The 19,019-nt window shown below is 36.8% G+C and overlaps 1 protein-coding gene across 1 annotated transcript in view; it reads right to left on the reverse strand.

Moving 5' to 3' along the window:
* Positions 1 to 19,019, reverse strand: part of LOC117930125 (5'-3' exoribonuclease 4) — an 81,543-nt gene that overhangs the window by 47,144 nt on the left and 15,380 nt on the right. Inside the window, exons 2-11 of the mRNA XM_034850597.1 lie at positions 16,572 to 16,674; positions 16,417 to 16,493; positions 16,141 to 16,332; positions 15,849 to 15,968; positions 15,613 to 15,675; positions 15,408 to 15,530; positions 15,126 to 15,290; positions 14,624 to 14,701; positions 9,691 to 9,777; positions 70 to 150 (exon numbers count right to left, since the gene is read on the reverse strand). Coding sequence (XP_034706488.1) covers positions 70 to 150; positions 9,691 to 9,777; positions 14,624 to 14,701; positions 15,126 to 15,290; positions 15,408 to 15,530; positions 15,613 to 15,675; positions 15,849 to 15,968; positions 16,141 to 16,332; positions 16,417 to 16,493; positions 16,572 to 16,674 — 1,089 coding nt within the window. The remainder of the gene's footprint in view (positions 1 to 69; positions 151 to 9,690; positions 9,778 to 14,623; positions 14,702 to 15,125; positions 15,291 to 15,407; positions 15,531 to 15,612; positions 15,676 to 15,848; positions 15,969 to 16,140; positions 16,333 to 16,416; positions 16,494 to 16,571; positions 16,675 to 19,019) is intronic.

Consider the following 19,019-nt stretch of genomic DNA (forward strand, 5'->3'; position numbering starts at 1 on the left):
CCAATTCAAGTTAATCGAAGAGTCCACTACTTCAGATATATTGCAAAGAAAACCTGGGTACATACACACCTTGTCTTCAACTGAAGCCCGTGGCTCTTCAGAAGCCTCTCTCCTTGTTCTAAGCTTCATCTCTTCATTATTCTCCAGTGCCTGGAACAAAATAACCAGTATTAGTAACAAGGCCTTTCTATTTATTAAATATATGAAGATATAAAACCCATGAATCAATTTGAGGAGAATGCCTATACCACCCTCCTAGGAAAATGACTCTAAATAACATTAACAGTGGAAACACATATTATTGCAGCTTTGAATGATTTCAGGGCAGAGCAAAAGTATGCTAGAATCCATGAGCCTACAAGAGCCCATGGCTTTAAGATTGTGCTGAGAAATACATTTAAATCACAACTGAAACTTTCTATAAAAGGCATGGCAGCATTCATTCTGAAAGGCAGCATCAATGCCATGAAAGCCTAAGCTTCTCAAAAGGCATGAGCTTGGTGAAACTTGCTTTGATACAAAGACCGTAAGGTGCCAAGGAGCTAAAGTACAGATGATAACAACAAATCACACCGATACTTCTTGACATATGATAGGAACAGCATTATAGTAGGATTTCAGAATTGTTGGATGCCAATCCTCATCACCATAACAAGATCTACAATTAAGCATTATTACTCCATAATGTAGGTAGCCCCATAACTGATTCATGAGATGACTAAGGACAAGTCAGGATTCACAAGTTACAATGCAGATTGTTTATGTAAATAAGGCTTGACACCTTATAACTTGAAACAGCACATCTTTGTGATAAGGCTTGACATCTTATCTGAAGAACTGTAACTCACTTGACTTTTGTAAGATAGGATGGCTCCTCATGATCATCTAAGTGTTTGGCTCTATGTAAATGTGTTCATCTATTTTGAATACATTGAACAAGTTCAATGTTAGGACATATCAGAGGAAAATTACTGTCTCCTGTTGATGTTATTCCTGTTACTAACAAATTTAAAAGACTGTCAATCCTGAGAAGTTTAGCAGACTCAAGTTTTGGTACTGATAGATTTGACAGCAAAATCCTTTCCAATCAAAACCCGAACATCTAGGGTGATTAGTGTTAAGCTTGTGGGAACACATGCTCAGTAAGAAATCAACTACTCTCTTTGGAGTAAGATGTCCCATTGAGTCCATTTTAGGACTTATGATGAGGATGAATCTTCAAGACATACTAACAAAAGGAAGAAAAGAGAATAAAGAAATCCTAATTTACTCCATCAAGGGTATATGGGTAATATGGAGATTTTTAGTTACTTACCATCATATAGTTAGTTATTTTAGTCCTACTTAAAAAGTCCACTTTATAAGTTTCTTATTCTAATAAAGGTACACGAAAAGAATTCTACTTTCTAAAAATTGCTATTTCTTAAAATATAGTCTTTCTAAAGCTTCTAGGTTTTGGAAGGTTTAAAAGTTTTAATTAAGAATAAAGAGTCATGATGGGTACCATATAGGTTAGATTTCTTCATATAATTTGTTGAGTCTGGGTTGGCTAAAGCCTATAAATAACATGATTTTGATGCAGAAACCAAGGAAACTATGAAAAACAATGTATGATATCAATTTCTTTTTCCTTCTTATACTTTGCAACTTTAAATGGTGAGACTCCGTTGTTTCTTTTATAAACAAGAATCCTAAAAGGGCTTAAGTTAGATCATGGTTTAAAATTTCCCAAAATTGGGCCAAAATTTCGGATATCAGCTGGGGTCAATATAATAAATTAAGAAAAAAAATCTGTTGAGAAAAATTTCCACAATTTTCCTTGTAACCCTCTTTCTTTGGTTTTTTTGCCTTTAGGGGTCTGTTGTATACTTCTTGTATGCATTGGGTTGGCCTTTGGGCGCCCTATTTTATTATTATATACTTTCTCTATGCTTTTACCTATCAAACAAACCACAAGAACCAACTGCTGATTCCCTCTACATTTCAAGGCTAATAACAACCTCCATAGGACGACACATTCAACTTTCCAGAAAAGTAAGGGCCTCTACTTCAATAGCTTTAAGCCAGAACTTAATGGCTTAGAGAATCCTCTAATAATCCTATCCTTGCTAGGAACTAAAAGCACAACCAAATAATGTAGTAATAGCCGCTAAAAACCCAAGGACAGTAAGTAAATTATGAGAATCTCCTCAAACCATTGACAGGATCAATTTCCTACGTAGGATTTACATGAGCACCAATTGAGGTTAACACATGACAAGCAATTTTTTTGCTTTCAGATATGTATTGAGAGTGTAAACTAAAACATCAATACAAAGAAATGAACAACAATCAGTCAATTAAGCATGCCATCATCCCCAAACAGTCATGAAACACTAGGACTATATTTAATTGGCCGGATAGGATAGGATAGAATATGTATATCCTAGGATATCACATCCCATTAGATAGGAAATGAATAATCCAAAATATGATATCCAATGGGATATAATATCCTTGGATATTAAATCCAATGCACATGATATCCTAAGATAACATATCCAATGAGATATGTTATGTTTATATTTAGTTTGTAAAATGAATAAAATAAAATAAAATGAAATATATGTTATTTTTTAATGTTTAAAATAAAAATTATATTGCATTTCAATATTTTATATTTGAAAAAATATAAAATTTCTTTTACGTTTAACAATATTCATGATTAAAATATTTAAACTTCATAAATAAATAAAAAATTATATTATGTTATTCAATATATAAAAATAATTTATATATATTAAATAAGACATATTTAATATTATTTTACAATATATTTATAAATATTTTTTTAGACCGCAAATTTAATTTTATAATAAAAAAAAATTATTTGAACAATAAGTGATAGAATAACTTATCCTATCTCATCATCAACCAAATATGAGATTGATGTGTTATTCCTTCTCTTACCCTATCCCATGTTATACCCAACCAACCAAGTATAGCCTAAGAGTTTATTTGGAAACGTTTTAGTAAACAGTTCTCAAAAAATAGTTTTGAGAAAAGTTTTTAAAACAATTTTTTGATGTTTTCTAGAATAAGATTCTGTTTAGGAACTTGGAATGTTCTCAACCTATTTTCTATGTTTTCAAATATTTTTTAAAAATAACTTTTATCTATAATGTTTTATTTTCAATCATTCTCCATATTTGTACAATTACATTTTAAAACAACTCCCAAAAAATAAGTGAAAATAACTTAAAATAATTAAAATATGTTCTCAAAAAGCACCACATTTTTATAACATTTCTCAAAAACCTGTTTTGGGAACAATTGATAACCAAGCATAGCCTAAGGTACCTAAATTTTTCTCTTGTGTATAATGTATAGAAAATCAAGTTAGAAGTAAACAACTTTCAGAACTTAATTGAACCATAATAAAAGAAATAATATAAAACAGTATTCAACATGGTGCATATTCTGAGAACTAAAGACAAATAATCAAAATCTCAAGGAAATTGAAGACAAAGAGTTGATTGAAGCAAAGGGCCAATTCAAACTCTTTTCACAAAGATAACCCCAAGTATACTAAGAAATTCTACAAATCATGGCCATTGATATACAGTTGCTTATAGTGGTGCCATGTATCAAATATGAAAGTCCTATGCCATTTATGATGTCACGTGCCTAGCATGTGACTGCTCAAGTTGAGGTTAATAACCCCCAAAGTACAAGGATAATACATAGAATTTAAAATATGATAACAACACAATAGCACACGATTTAATTAAGTCCTCAAACAGATAAAAAGTAAAATGACAAAAAAAATAATGATGGATCACAGAATTTATGGACAAATTGGGGTAAAGGAATAAGCCACATCGCCAAATGATTCCAAGCTCTACTAGTTTTGCTAATAAGCTATTTCTTTCAAAAGGCTAAGTTGCATCACCATTTACAGTCCAGATTTTAGAAACTCTCCCCTCTTGCCACATTTATTCTAAACAAGAAATTTGGAACATCAATCACTTATGTCATAAAAAGAACAGCTAATCTCTGAGGAAGCAGTTTGGGAAATCAAACTTTCCAACCATTTATCATTTTTAATCCATTGAAAATGATCAAATTAAATTCAATTACCGATAGCCAATAACATTCAAAACCTGTCTGGATCCATTATAATGAAATAAAATGTGATTTATTGATTCTTCACTAGCTTTTTAAAGACTACATTTGTTCATTGTTGTCCACCTTCTCCCCATAAGGAGATTAATGGTTAGGATCACCTCAACCCGGGCCAAAAAAAGGGTCTTTAATGGGGAACAAGTACCCCAAACTTCTTCAACAGGGAACTGCTCTAATTCTCAGCATATACACAGTCATAAAAAGATTTCACTTAGAATCTCCCCTTCTTATCCTCCATCCACAATAAACTGTCTTCCCCTGTGGCCTACTGCTTGCAAACTCACAGCATGAACAAGCACCATAAACTAATCTAGTCCCCCATCTCCCAATCCTGAAAATGCCTTCAGAAACGAAGAGAACAATGCCTCCTTCCTCCCCAACCTCCCACAAATGTGCTACCCTAGGATCAAAGGAAAGTCTCTTTCAAAGAGCACTCCCTGCCCTACTAAACCTAAACCCCACCCTCATCTCCCATTCTAGACTGCAATAGAGGCTCTAAGCTGAAATCTCCCATCCTATTCTAATTTCTTCCCACGATCCCCCACCAAAAGTTTCTCGCATGTCTAACATGCACTACCCCCATCCAACACTCATAAGCATATCTCCACAACCATTTGCTGAGCAATGCACTATTTTAGAGCATCCAACTTTCTAATTCCCAACAGTCCAAACTTTATTTCCTAGCATATCATCATTCAACCTATTAGTTGCACTTTCTTCCCTTTCAATGACTCCTCTACCAAAAAACAAAACAACTCTTTCTATCTTTTCTAGTCTAATTCTTACTTTCTTAGGAATTACAAAGAAATAAATGAAACATATTGCAAAGCTAAAGAAGGTGCTCTTAGTAAGGGTTAATCTTTACCCCTTAGAGAAGTATTGCTTCTTCCAAGAGGCCAATTTCCTTTTAACCTCTCTTCCAACACTACATAAGACCTATGAGTGACTCCCAAAGGCAATCCAAGATATATGGCAAGAAGGCTCCCAACCCTAAAACGGAGCAAGGAGGCCAACATATAACCCCCTCTCCCTCACAAATGAAAGCAGGCTTTGTCTTTTCTTTTTCTTTTCCTTCTCTTTTTCCTTATTTAATTTTTTTTTCTCTCTTTTTTGGTTTGGGAAGCAGCTTAGAAAAGATCTTACAGTAGATCAACAGAAGAAAAGCAAATGGCATCAACTGACTAGTGTTGTGTGTGTAAAAGCAATAAGGAAGTGTCTACCCATATCATTCTTCATTGTGTGTAGAGGGAAGTTCATGGCCCTTGTGAAAAGAGAGAAAAGGGAGAATCCCTAATTTTTGTTAATAATACACATTGGACTTGGGTATATATATACATGTTAGTAGGACTCACAATACAATAAGGAAAAAAAAAGGAAAAATAAATAACTGAAATAACTGTACACTATCTAACACTCCCCCTCAAGCTGGAGCATATATGTTATATGCACCAAGCTTGTTACAAATGTATTTAATTCTAGGACCTCCGAGAGATTTAGTAAAAATATCTGCTAGTTGATCATTTGAATTGACAAAACTAGTCGCCACACATCCTGATGTGATCTTCTCTCTAATGAAGTGACAGTCAACTTCAATGTGTTTGGTCCTTTCATGGAAGACTGGATTGGATGCAATATGCAAAGCGGCTTGGTTGTCACAGATGAGCTTCATCTGTTCATCCTTTCCAAATCGCAACTCCTGAAGAAGATGTTTCAGCCATATGAGTTCACATGTTGCCAGAGCCATAGCTCGATACTCGACTTCAGCACTAGATTTGGCCACTACATCTTGTTTCTTACTCTTCCAGGATATTAGGTTACCTCCAATAAAAACACAATACCCGGAAGTGGAACGTCTATCTGTGGGTGAGCCAGCCCAATCTGCATTTGTGTAACCAACAACCTGGGTATGACATCTGTTCTCGTACAACACACCTTGGCCTGGTGTGCTTTTGATATATCGAAGAATGCGGATTATAGCATCCCAATGGCTATCACATGGTAACTGTAGGAATTGACTAACAACACTTACAGGAAAAGAAATATCTGGACAAGTAATGGTGAGGTAGTTCAGTTTACCTACAAGTCGCCGATATCTCCTAGGATCTCCTAAAGGCTCCCCCTGTCCTGGTATAAGTTTGACATTTGGATCCATAGTAGTCTCTACCGGTTTACAGTCTAACATACCAGTTTCTTCCAAGATGTTTAAAGCATACTTCCTTTGGGAAAGAACCACACCGGAACTGGATTGAGCTATCTCAATCCCTAAGAAATACTTGAGTTTCCCCAAGTCTTTAGTCTAAAAGTGGGTGAAAAGGTGTTGCTTTAGTTTCTGAATACCATTTTGATCACTACCTGTAATGACGATGTCATCCACATAAACTACTAGATAAATACACTGCCCCGACGAGTTATGATGATAGAAAACGGAATGGTCTGTTGTACTGCGAAACATGCCAAACTCCTAAACAACAGAACTAAAACGGCTAAACCATGCTCGAGGAGATTGTTTCAAGTCATATAGAGAACGGCGTAACCTGCACACCAAACCAGACTCCCCCTGAGTAACAAAACTGGTTGCTCCATATAAACTTCCTCAGCAAGATCCCCATGAAGGAAAGCATTTTTAATATCTAACTAATAAAGAGGCTTTGAGACTCACATCCTATGCCAATCGTCTTCCCCGTACTCCGGTCCTGCAAGGTCACAAACTTATCAGAAAAAGTAATAGAGTAGTTAAGAGTACGAGTGATTTTGCTAATGGAGATAAGATTAAAGGAACACTCAAGAGTATAAAGGACAGAAGTGAGAGGTAGAGAAGGGAGAGGATATGCCAAACCAATGCCTTTAGCCACAGTTTGAGAACCATTAGCTAAGGTAACAGTAGGTAAGGCAGAGGTAGTAGTAATAGAAGAGAAAAGATCCTTATTACCAGATATGTGATCAGAAGCGCCAATACCAGTCTGGGCAACAGAAGCAACGGAAGCTGACTTGGTGGCCTGATAGCGCAAATAGTCATCATACTCACTGTCAGTGAGGGAAATACCCTGAGATGTGGAGGAACTCGAAGGCTGAGGCGGCTGTGGATCAGATGACTGGGCCACGTGGGCAGTGCGGGGAGGCTGCCCATGTAACTGATAACACCGATCACAAGTGTCGCAAGCTTATTGCAATAGGTGCAATGAGGACGTTGGCCTCTACCTCGGTTACCACTACATCCTCCTCGAGAGTTAGTTTGAGAAACTAACACAGAAGAATCTGAAGTGTTATCAGATGGCAAAGTCTAAGTGGAGGAGATACGGAGGAGGCGAGTAAACACATCATCCAATGATGGAACGGAGGAACTGCCAAGAATCTGATCACGGACGGTCTCAAGATCTGAACGGAGGCCAATAAGCGTAAGAACCATGAAGAACTTGTCAATCTGTGTTCATTGATCCCCAACATCAGTAGTAAGAGGCATCACGGTCAAGAATTCCTCCTTAAGAGAGGCAATCTGGCCAATATAAGTAGATAAATTCATGTCTTGTTGTCTGACATTGACAATAGAAGAAGCCACCTTATAAAGACATTGGATATCATTCGTGTATAGCCCTTTCGCTTGATTCCAAAATTTAAAGCATGTTTTGAAGGCCCGACGATGAAGCAGAATCTTAGGATCAACTGATTGCCATAACACACTACATAACTGTGCATCTATCTTCCTCCATTGTACTTTGTCAACCTCAGGGATATCTGCCTCCTGCATAACAAGGTGATCCTCATAACCTTGACCCATAAACCAAAGCTCCACAGAGGCAGACCAGGACAAATAATTTTCACTGCCAACCAATTTCTCCGAAGTAATCATAGGACATCCAGATATAACAGAGGAAAAAATGGAACTTTTAGTAGCCATATTTACTTATCTGGAGAACGAAATATGTTTGGATCGAAGAGAGCCCTAATACGGCTTTAGATCGCGGCTGAAAGAAGAAAAACCGAGGATCTGCGGCTGTGAGAGACCAAATAGTAAAGAAAAACAAATGTGGCACTACTAGAAGGGTAGAAGAACACTTCCTAAGACACGTGCAGGGCTCGAGGTGGAGAGGAAGTCACCGGAGGTCGCCGGAAAGGCTGTTTAGAGGGCCGACGGAGACAAAAAACCCAAAAAAATGCACTTGTAGGGCTCGGATGGCACAAGCACAGATGGAGAGTGGCTAGACGGTCAGGCGAGGCTGGAGGTGGAAGCACGTTGCCGGAAAGTGCTCCACGCGCCCTCACGCGCTGGCGCGTGAGCTTCAAGCCGTCGAAGAAGAAACGCGCGTGGCCGGCACGTGACTGAGAATCTCCCTCCGGTGCTTTGACAAAACTTAAAGATCTCCTCCTTGCGCACCTGATGGTATGGTCGATGTCGGAAAAGGACTTCACCGGAAAAAGTTGCCGGCGGTGACGGTTTTCTAACTGCGATGAGGGTTTTCTGACGGCGGTGAGGGTTTTCTGACGGTGATACGATTGACAGGAAAGCTTTAGGAGATGGGAAAGGTGACCGGAATGAAACACGGTCATTGTAAGGTTTCCCAGAATTGATTCATAGATAAACCGAAAATAATTAGGTTTTTTTTCTCCCTAGGCTCTGATACCATGTAAAAAGAGAGAAAATGGAAAATCTCTAATTTTTGTTGTTAAAAACTGTTAATAATACACATTGAACTTGGGTATATATATACATGTTAGTGGGACCCACAATACAATAAGGAAAGAACAAGAAAAGTAAATAACTGAAATAACTGTACACTATCTAACAACCCTGTTATTCTCACTCTTCGGTTTCTCCTAGTTGCTACCTCAATCAGTAAGGGAGGTGTTATTCAGCTATGGGAGTTCCATAGAAAAAGCATGGAGGATGCTTCCATTGTGTTTGTTTGAGATCATTTGCAGGAGAAGAAACGTAGGTTGTTCGATGGTTTAAAGTGTCAGGTTCAATTGTTGAAAGAGACTTGCCCAATCCCTTTTTTCTCTGGTCTAGGAGTTGCTTGAGTGTAGATTGTCTATCCTTGCATGATTCCATTGATTGTATAAGGTCACACTAGACTTGTTTTGGCTCTCTTCTTTTCTGGCTTCTTGGCACCCTCTATAGGCTTCCTATGTGCTAGGGATGAGGCCCCACTTGGTTGAGCTTGTAAATAAAATCTCTGTTAGCCTATTGAAAAACAAAATGAAATTTCTAGAACAAACCAATAATTCTACCATTCAACCTAAAAAAAACTACACAAAATATATTTGCATTTTCATTTTAGAATCATGTCATTCCAAATAATAAGAATATTAAACCGCATAATATCATAACAATAATAATATATAGTAGTAAGTGCCTACAAAACAGCCCATTCATGATCATGACAATTGGGAGAATTTGAACCAAGACATGAGGACTGTGTACATAGTGTCTCCTCTTTTGTTCAGCGTTTTTCAATAATATCAATATTGCCTATCAGAAGAAGGGGAGAAAAAAAGGGAGGGAGAGCCAAGATATGAGGAGAGCAGAACCTGTTGTATACGAGTTCGCTTCTGAAATATTTGGTCTTCATAAACTGCAACTGACTCAATAAAATGTTCTACTCTATCCAGCAAGACCTGAACATGTAAAATAATTGGCATGACAACATATATATAAGAAGCAACCACTACCAAGCAGACAGCAAATGCATTGAATAATGGGTGCTGAATCAAGTAATTGAAAAATGATTATCATGTACTCATGAAATATTAATTTAATTTTTAAAGCCATTATTAAGCTCAAGAAAAGAGAAGGATTAGATCTACAAACCCCTACAGACCCCTTTCTAATGCCCAAGACACAATGCATGCTAAAATGAAATACAAAAGATCACATAAATCCATCCATCAGCTTCACAATCCCAACAAACTTCCAACACCTTTAGTCTTAACCCATCAAGATATCTACTTCTCAACATAGAGCTCCTTCAACAACCTACAAGCACCTAACTCATTGCAAAACAAGGAAAGCTCAAACTTAAGTCATATCCTCTAGTATAAATGAAAGAAGAGATGAGGAACTGCTTTGATGAATAGGAATTTGTCTGATGTAGCACCATTGAAGCTAAGCCCTACATCTTAGCACCTTCCAGCTGAATAATTCAAAAACCTCCTCTCATTCATGGCAAAGACATATCTTTAGAGGTTATTTGTCCTCACCTCCAATCAATAAAGCTGCTTTCATCCTCATGAAGTTCCTAAATCAATTATCTTTCTAAGGACCAATTGCACTGTTCAGACCCACCACTTTCTAACCGAAGCAATTTTGAGAAACCCTAACCACACTCTACCCCATGGTTTTAAAAGGCGCAAGGCACACTAAAGGCACAAAGTCATTCTAGAGCCTAGGCACAAGGCACAAGCTTAAGTGAAGCACACCCTAAGTCAAATGTATAATTTATATAATACAGGAGTAAATATTTACAATAAATGAATAAAAAGTTTAATAGCTTTAGTTATCAACATAAATAAATAGATAGATAAATAAATAAAATAAAATAGAAATATTACATAATTCAATTTAAAAAAAAAAAAAAACATGTAGATAATAAATAAGTAGTTTCACAATTTAAACTTTCATTGTATAATTATCACAAGAAATGGATAATAAATAATTCACAATATATTCAGTTTTTTTTAAAAAAAAAAAAAAAAGTTTAAAGATAAAAAAACAGATGAGTAAGTTGTTTTGATCTTCAAAATGTAGATCTTCATCAGCTAGGTATCAAATTATCATAAAAAATAAACAAATAAATAAAATAAAAATATCCCAGTGGATCATGAGTACACTATACACAGGAGAAAAGGAGAAAAATGAGCCCTCTCCAAGAATTACCAGCAGCCACCAGGTATGCAAGACCCTTCTCTCTATCCTTCCTCACTTTGTCTTCCCCTCTCCTTTACTACTCTTCCATATTCTCTTCTCAGCTTTTTCTATCAAGCCTTAATTTGGGCTTTTTTTTTACTCCATCAAAACATTAAAAGCAAAGGTTCAAAACAACATCATTTCGCCTTGGTTTTTTTAATTTGGAGAGCCTTGCACCTAGCTCAAGGTGCACGCCTTTTGTGCCTAAGTTGAATCAGCTCCTTCATGAAAACCTATAATTGTCTACTGTAGATTCAAACCTATCTCAATGTAACATATTTATATATCTGTATGCATCTATATATATAAACAAAACCATCGAACGATAGATATTGAGTTTTAGTAATTAACAACACAAAGAGCATGATCAAAGTCAGTATAACTTAAATCCAACCACAAGAAGTTAAATCTTAAATTCTGAAGCAATGAAATATATGACTTGAATGAGAATGATGAGTGCATGTAGAAGCAATGCTCATAGAAGAAGGAACTTTATTGCCAAGCTAAGGGTAGATGGTGTAATGTTAGATGGGGAGGATGACATCAAAGAAGCAGTCACAAATGCTTTTCAAAGAATTCTGGAAGAAATGGGGGAATGGAGGCTGAGAATAGATGGGTTGGTCTTTGATTCCTTGCAGCTTGCTGATTCTGAAGCTTTGGAGACCCCCTTCTCTGAAGAGGAGGTCCTTGTAGCTTTATCCAACTTGAGTGGAGATAAGGCCCCAGGCCCGAATGGTTTTTCCTTGGCGTTTTGGCAGCACTGTTGGGATTTTGTCAAACTCGAGGTTATGGGTTTTTTTTGCTGAATTCTATGGCTAGGGGTCTTTAGAGAGAAGTTTGAATGCTACATTCTTAGTTTTGGTGCCTAAGAAAGGGGGGGCAAATGACCCAAAGGACTTTAGACCTATTAGTTTGGTTGGAGGGCTTTACAAACTTTTGGCTAAGGTACTAGCAAACAGACTTAAAAAGCTACTGGGCTCCTTAGTTTCAGATTTTCAGCATGCCTTTGTGGCGGGAAGACAAATTTTGGATGTTGTGTTGATAGCAAATGAGACCATTGATTCCAAAATTAAGGAAGATTTGAGAGGTGTTTTATGCAAGTTGGACATCAAAAAGGCCTATGACCATGTTAATTGGAATTTTGTCCTAGCAGTTACGGAGAAAATGGGGTTTGGCTCCAAGTGGATGGGATGGATTAGATGATGTATTTCTATAGCGCACTTTTCTATTTTGGTAAATGGCTCCCCTTTAGGTTTTTTCCAAAATTCTAGAGGACTGAGACAAGGAGACTCTTTGTTTCCCTATTTGTTCATTTTGGCGATGAAGACTCTTTCCTGTTTGCTCTCTAAGGCAAAGGAAGGTGGTTTTATTAATGGTTTTCTAGTCGGAGCAAAGAGTGGTGTGGGAGTGGAGATGTCACACTTGTTGTTCGCAGACGATACCCTCATTCTGTGTGATACTAGTAAGGAAAATCTTGAGTAGCTAAGTTGGATTTTCATCTGGTTTGAGGCATGTTCAAGACTGAAGATTAACCTGGAGAAAAGTGAGATGATTCTAGTAGGGAATGTCCAAATTTGGAGCAGCTTGCTAAGGTTTTACGTTGCAAGGTGGGTGCCATTCCAACCACCTACCTTGGTCTCCCTTTAGGTGTTTCCTACAAGTCTTCTAAGGTTTGGGAAGGGGTGGAGGAGAGGTTTCAGAAAAGGTTGCTTAATGGAAGCAACAGTATCTCTCAAAAGGTAGAAGACAGACCTTGATTAAGAGCAACTTATCTAGCTTACCGATTTACTATATGTCCCTCTTTGTCATCCCTAAGAGGGTAGTGGCTAGATTGGAAAAGATTTAAAGGGATTTCCTTTGGGATGGGGGAGCTTTGGTTAACAAGCCCCATCTATCGAGTTGGTCGGTTGTTTGCTTGGAAAAAGTGAATGGGGGATTGGGATTTAGAAATCTTGGGACTTTTAACAAGGCCCTACTGGGTAAGTGGTGTTGGAGATTTGTGACTGAAAAAAATCCTCTTTGGAAACAAGTAATTGTTGGCAAGTATAGGCAAGAAGAAAGGCTTGGCAAATGGCCCCCTTATGTTTATTTTGGTCAGTCTAGAAGGAAAGAAATTTGTTAGCTTTTGGGAATGAGGAGTTTTCGCTTCAAAAGCTGAAATATTCTTTTGTATGTAATATTTGGTCTTGGGTTAGGGTGTTTATAGTTTTGAGCCCTTCTTCTCTTGTTAGCTTTTTTTAGTGGCTAGGCTCTAAGTAAGGGTAGGGGTTGTTGTTTATATCCTCCTCCCTTGGTTTCGAGTCTTTGGGCTGCTTTTGTATACTCCCTATATACTTAGAGAGCACTATTTTGGTGTTTCCTTTTTCCGTTTAATATTATTCTCTTTATCTATCAAAAAAAGATGAGGGTTGGTACACAAATGGGGTGAGAGAGAGATATGGAGTGGGGGTTTGGAAGGCAATCAGAAATGGTTTAGAGGATTTCAAAGTTAGAACTCGCTTTAGGGTTAAATCTGGGAATAGGGTAAAGTTTTGGAATGATAGATGGCGAACGGATTTGTCATTAAAGGATGCTTTCCCAAATCTTTTTTCTATAACCTCCTTTATAAATGCTCAAGTGGTTGATGTTTGGGATGGTGGTAGTTGGAATCCTAGGTTTATTAGACCGTTAAATGATTGGGAGTTGAAGAAAGTAAACAACTTCTTTGGGAGGCAACATGACCATTCCCTTTCTATGGATTCTGAGGACTTAGTGGAGTGGGCGGACACAAAGAGTGGTGTTTTTTCAATTAGGTCCTTCTACTCCCCCTTGGCTAACAGGAGAGCGGATCCTTTTCCTCATGGTATAATTTGAAACTCATGGGCCCTTGTTAGAGTTAGCTTTTTTGCATGAGAGGCAACTTGGGCCAAGACTTTAACTTTGGATCAACTCAGAAAGAGGAGTTGGAAAATGCTACATGTGCAAAGAAAAAGAAGAAACAAGTGGTCATATTCTTCTTTATTGTCTGAATGCGCATATTATGTGGCAGCTGATTTTTGCTTTATTTTGTGTACAGTGGATGATGCACTCTTCGGTGAGAGGGTTGCTCTTGAGTTGGGGAGGCTTTTTTATTGGTAGAAAAAGGAAAAAGGCTTGGAAGGTTGCTCCTTTATACCTTTTTGGAACCATTTGTAGGGAGAGAAATAGGAGAGCCTTTGAGAATAGTGAAAGTTTAGATCATTCTTTTAAAAGTTCTTTTTTGTATCTATTTTGGGATTGGGTTAAATTGTATATTGGGGATGGCCTATGTCAATGTTTGATTTTGTGGATTGGTCAGGAACTCCGTAAAGAGAGGTTGTTTGTTTTTGTGTATCCACGCCTTTTTACTTTTTGGTTGCTTGTATACATTGTGTAAACTCCTTTCTTTTTAATACAATTGGTTTTACCTATCAAAAATAATGAGTGCGCACTCACTTAGATGTTACATAATTTGACATATCCTAAAGCAATTTTTATCATCTAGACAAAGGGTATTCAGTAGAATATATGCTTTACAGAACATGTAAACAAGAAAATTACCTCACCCGCATCAGTAAGATATCCACCCATAGCAGAAAACTCACGCCTATAGACATGCATCAGCAAATTTATAGCACCCTGACATGTAAGGAATGTTTTACGTGTAAAGAATGTGTTTATGAAGCAAAAAAGTGCAGTATAAGAGGACAATATATCAACAAAAACATGTAGATTGGGTTAGGGTGCATGTAGATTGTACATCATGGTCCATTTTCGATTTCATTGATTGGTTGGGATGTAAGTAAGGGATTTTATTGGCTATTCCTTTTCTTTTTGGCCTTGTTGCCTTGTATACATCGTGTATACCTTTAGGTGTACTTTAGGCTTTCTTAATACAATTGATTTTACTTATCAAAAATATATATATATATATATATATCAACAAAAACATGTAGTCTAACAATTTCTATCACTGTGATCTAAGAGAAGAAATGGTAAATTGTCATAAAATTGCTCTGAGAATAACTTATAAGAGGTACCAGAAAGTATTCATGTTACATACCTCCCGGATTTCCAATGTAGGCATATGTGGGAGAAAATCATTGCCCACAAAGAAACAGAGAAATACAAAATCATCCAGCAGACGTTCAAAGTTAATCTCAAATGGAGGGTTGAGAATCTCCAAATCATATTGCAAATATTCTCGTAGTACCCATATGTTCAGGAACTGCTCACGAAATAAACAAGTTTAGGACTAATGTCTGGCATGATGAAATAAATTCAAAAAAAAAAAAAAAAAAAGACAATATTGAAGTTGCAACAAGCAGGATGAAAATTATCCAACCTGATATTTTTTTTTGTGAATCGGAGTGTCATCTACCACTTCAATACCACGACATTCAGCAGCCAGATGACCAACTTGACCACAAAGATAACATTTCTCCTGTTGCCCAGGCGGAGTGATCATCTGTATAGACAGAAAAAGGTTTATCAATATACAACCATGGACTTAGCAACCCAAGCATACTCAGAAAAAGTTAGCTATCAACCTCTCTCAAAATCGAAAAATGAACCTCATGTGTAGCTAAAGATAGCATAATCAGATCTGCATCCTGATATTTATAAATCAAATGAACCCATTAGGACAAAACATATTAAAAGATTATAAAGGAGAAATAAAGAATGAGTTTCATATTTAAGGAACCAAATAACATGAAAAACAACAAAAGAAGTTTTGTCTGTAATTTGGGTAGAGGGAGGCATTTAGGATTGAATGTGGACTCACCAAACCATATAAACAATGACGAGTGTTTGGATTAAAACCCAGAAGATTACGCTGTGACCGAATGTAGGACATAATTTTGTGTTCTCCCTCACCCGGAACATTCGAATCAGAAAGAATAACCTTCAAATAATCATCCAATGCAGCCCGATAAATAAATTAAGAGAGAAAGTATCCTGAGAACCAGAAATATATGGACAAAAGAACCAGAAGGGATTACTCCACAGACGAGGAATCATCCGATCTTGAAGGGACTAAGGGAAGCAAGAACTATCTAAGATAGTGTCAGTCAAACCTTCGTTGAGCACCAGCCAGGATTGCGATTCAACCTAGAGTGTATATAATATTGAAGTGCTACTGAGAGAACAGCCATAAATTTAGTGCCAGGAGTGATGACATTTGAGTCAGATGTTTCAGGCTTTTCTTTGGGAGACAGCATTTTTCCCTCCACCTCAAACTCTTTCCTCAACCTTTCCTCTTCAGCTTCCTAAAATGTGTAACATTAATGAAGAAAATATTTACTGAATCCAGTGTAACATGAAACCTTAATATAGGATAAAGAGGATCTTACTGCCTCAGCAGCATCTTTTGCAGCTCTGAAGCGCCGAGAGCGTTGCTGATTCATTTTAGCTCTTGGTGCGACCCCATCTACAAAATTCAAATAACTAACTCCAATTATAGTGCAACTAGGGAAGGAAAGAGTGAAAAGTCTTAAATGATGCTCACCAATAGCCATATAAAGAAGCCTTCTTGGGCGAACCAATGAAAATAGGTGGTCAATGTAATCAAATATCGATTTAAACACATCATCATAGGTGGTAGGCGCAGGCTGCACAACCAGAGAATAAAATGTCATTCAGGTCTATTATTGGAAGGTCAAATTCATGAACAGAGAGGGAAGAGAGAGCTGATATATTCCCTTTTTTATTTAACCATGGTACCAATTCATCCAACAGGCCTCTTAGTCAATAATCGTCTTTTCTTACATGTGAAAAAATGTGAGTTTGAGATCTCTTTTCAGGAAGAATGATGCACAACAAACTCACCAAGGCTCATATTATAATAGCAGAAATATATGGCAACAAAAAGGTCTATTTTACATTTCTTAAAACTCTAATGTGCCTTTTAGGAAACTAAATGTCTTCTATTCCCATTCTCCAAATATAAATTTGACCAAAGAAACAACAACAAACTAAAACATTACTGTGACTGATGATGAATGCTTTCAATAATCTAGACCTCGTTTTTCATTTGATAATCTACCCCCCCTTCTCAACTCCCACTCTCCTTTTCTCTGCATCAACCAGAAGCCTTAACGAGATAATTCACTAAGAAATGTTATTTTCTATATTTAAACAGTTGATTCATCCATTCTATATCTCTGCCCATGTGGTCTATGGATTCTAAAAAGTCAGAAGATGATATTTCCAGGTGTTGCTCTGTAATAGCTTTGCAGCAAATACATTGTTTGAAAAAATGATCAAACTTATGTCAATAATTTGCCTTCATAATAAGGCAAAATAATGCACTAAACATATTTCTATATTTTATAACCCAGACAATAAAACTCATTTTCAACCATTTCTTCAGCCTCTCATGAACAAGGCCCTTGACATTTTCTCTCAGATAAACATCGACTACTCTTAACAATTTTTATACTAGATTTTGGGGAAGCCATCTGGTGTATTGAATAGGGGTTAAACATGGTCCATTTTCCCTAGAAACACAGGAACTCCATGCAGTTTTCCACAACAATGAGGGGTTCCTCTGATTTCATTGACAAGTTCAACCTCATGGATATTGTATTGAACAGGGGTTAAATATGGTCCATTTCCCCCATGAACACAGTAATACCATGCAGTTTTCCTCAACAATGAGGGGTTCCTCTGAATTCATTGGCAAGTTCAACCTCATGGATATTTATTTCACAGGTAATGCTTCCACTTGGTATGGAGTCTATGATGGTCAATTTTCTTTCATTTGGACTATGTTGTAGTCCCAGTGGATTTGGGAAAAATGCTTTTCGAGTGCTTCTCATTGAATTCTTCATAGGCCATTGTTAAATCATTGCCCAACTATCCTTTTTGATGACAAAGGCTTTAGACGTAGCAAAGCCTTGTTTCAAATAGTGTTTAACTTTTGCTTGTAACCATAGAAGAAATAAAAGCAAAAGTAATTATTAATGTGATGCGAATTTTATGTTAGGGACTATATTTTAAAAATACTTTCATTAAAAATAAGAATAAGTATGACATTTTTTAATTTTTTTAATGAAATAAAGATTTGTTTCCCACATCACATTTGAGGAAAAAAATACTTCTCCCTACTTCTTCAAAACACAAATAAATCATGTTGGGAAATGTAGGGCCCATGATTTGAGTGTTTTATCTAAACACTCCCAAAAATTGCGATTAACCTTCAAAGACTACTTTTCATGTTTGAGTTGTTCCCCCAACAAGGGCTTAGACGTCCTTTCAAATTTGAAAACATATTGCTTAAGGAGGAAGGGTTTAGGGATATGATGTGAAAATGGCGAGAGTTATGCTGTTAGGGGTCATTAATTAGTTTGCATAAAAAGTGTGGGCATTCAAGAAAGATTTGGAAATATAGAACAAAATAGGTGTTCATAATGAGCAATAACAGAGAAGACTTCTTGTAGGTAAAGATCTTAGGCTTTGTGGCTCAAGAATGAAGGTAAAACTACAAACCACATGATGGCTGATGATCAAAGGAGGTAAAACTTCATTAGCAGATTGAGAGTTGAGAGGACTTGGCTTGCTGAGGGATTGGTTTTCTGTTGAGTCAATTGACCATATTTTCCTTTCCTGTCTAACGGCTTCAATGTGCTGGCAAAAGTTGTTCAAACTTGCCAAGATAAATTGGGTTCCTCCCAGGAGTGTGATCAATATACATCTCTTTTAGAGGCTTTACGAGTCTGGTTTTTTGGAGTTCTCTTAAGAGGCAAAATATCATGACAAATAATGATCTCACTTTCATTTGAACAACTTAGCACAAAAAGAATGCTAGGAGATGAGGATAAGTAAAGGATGGATTATATTAGGACTTATGGCATGTCACTTGATTCCTAAGGAAACAAATGAGAGGGAGTAATTCCCTTTCCTTCCATTTCATGTGTTCATTTAGATTTGGAGTCAATAAATGGAGTGAGACCCA

Source organism: Vitis riparia, chromosome 14, assembly GCF_004353265.1.
Source record: "Vitis riparia cultivar Riparia Gloire de Montpellier isolate 1030 chromosome 14, EGFV_Vit.rip_1.0, whole genome shotgun sequence".
NCBI lineage: Eukaryota > Viridiplantae > Streptophyta > Magnoliopsida > Vitales > Vitaceae > Vitis > Vitis riparia.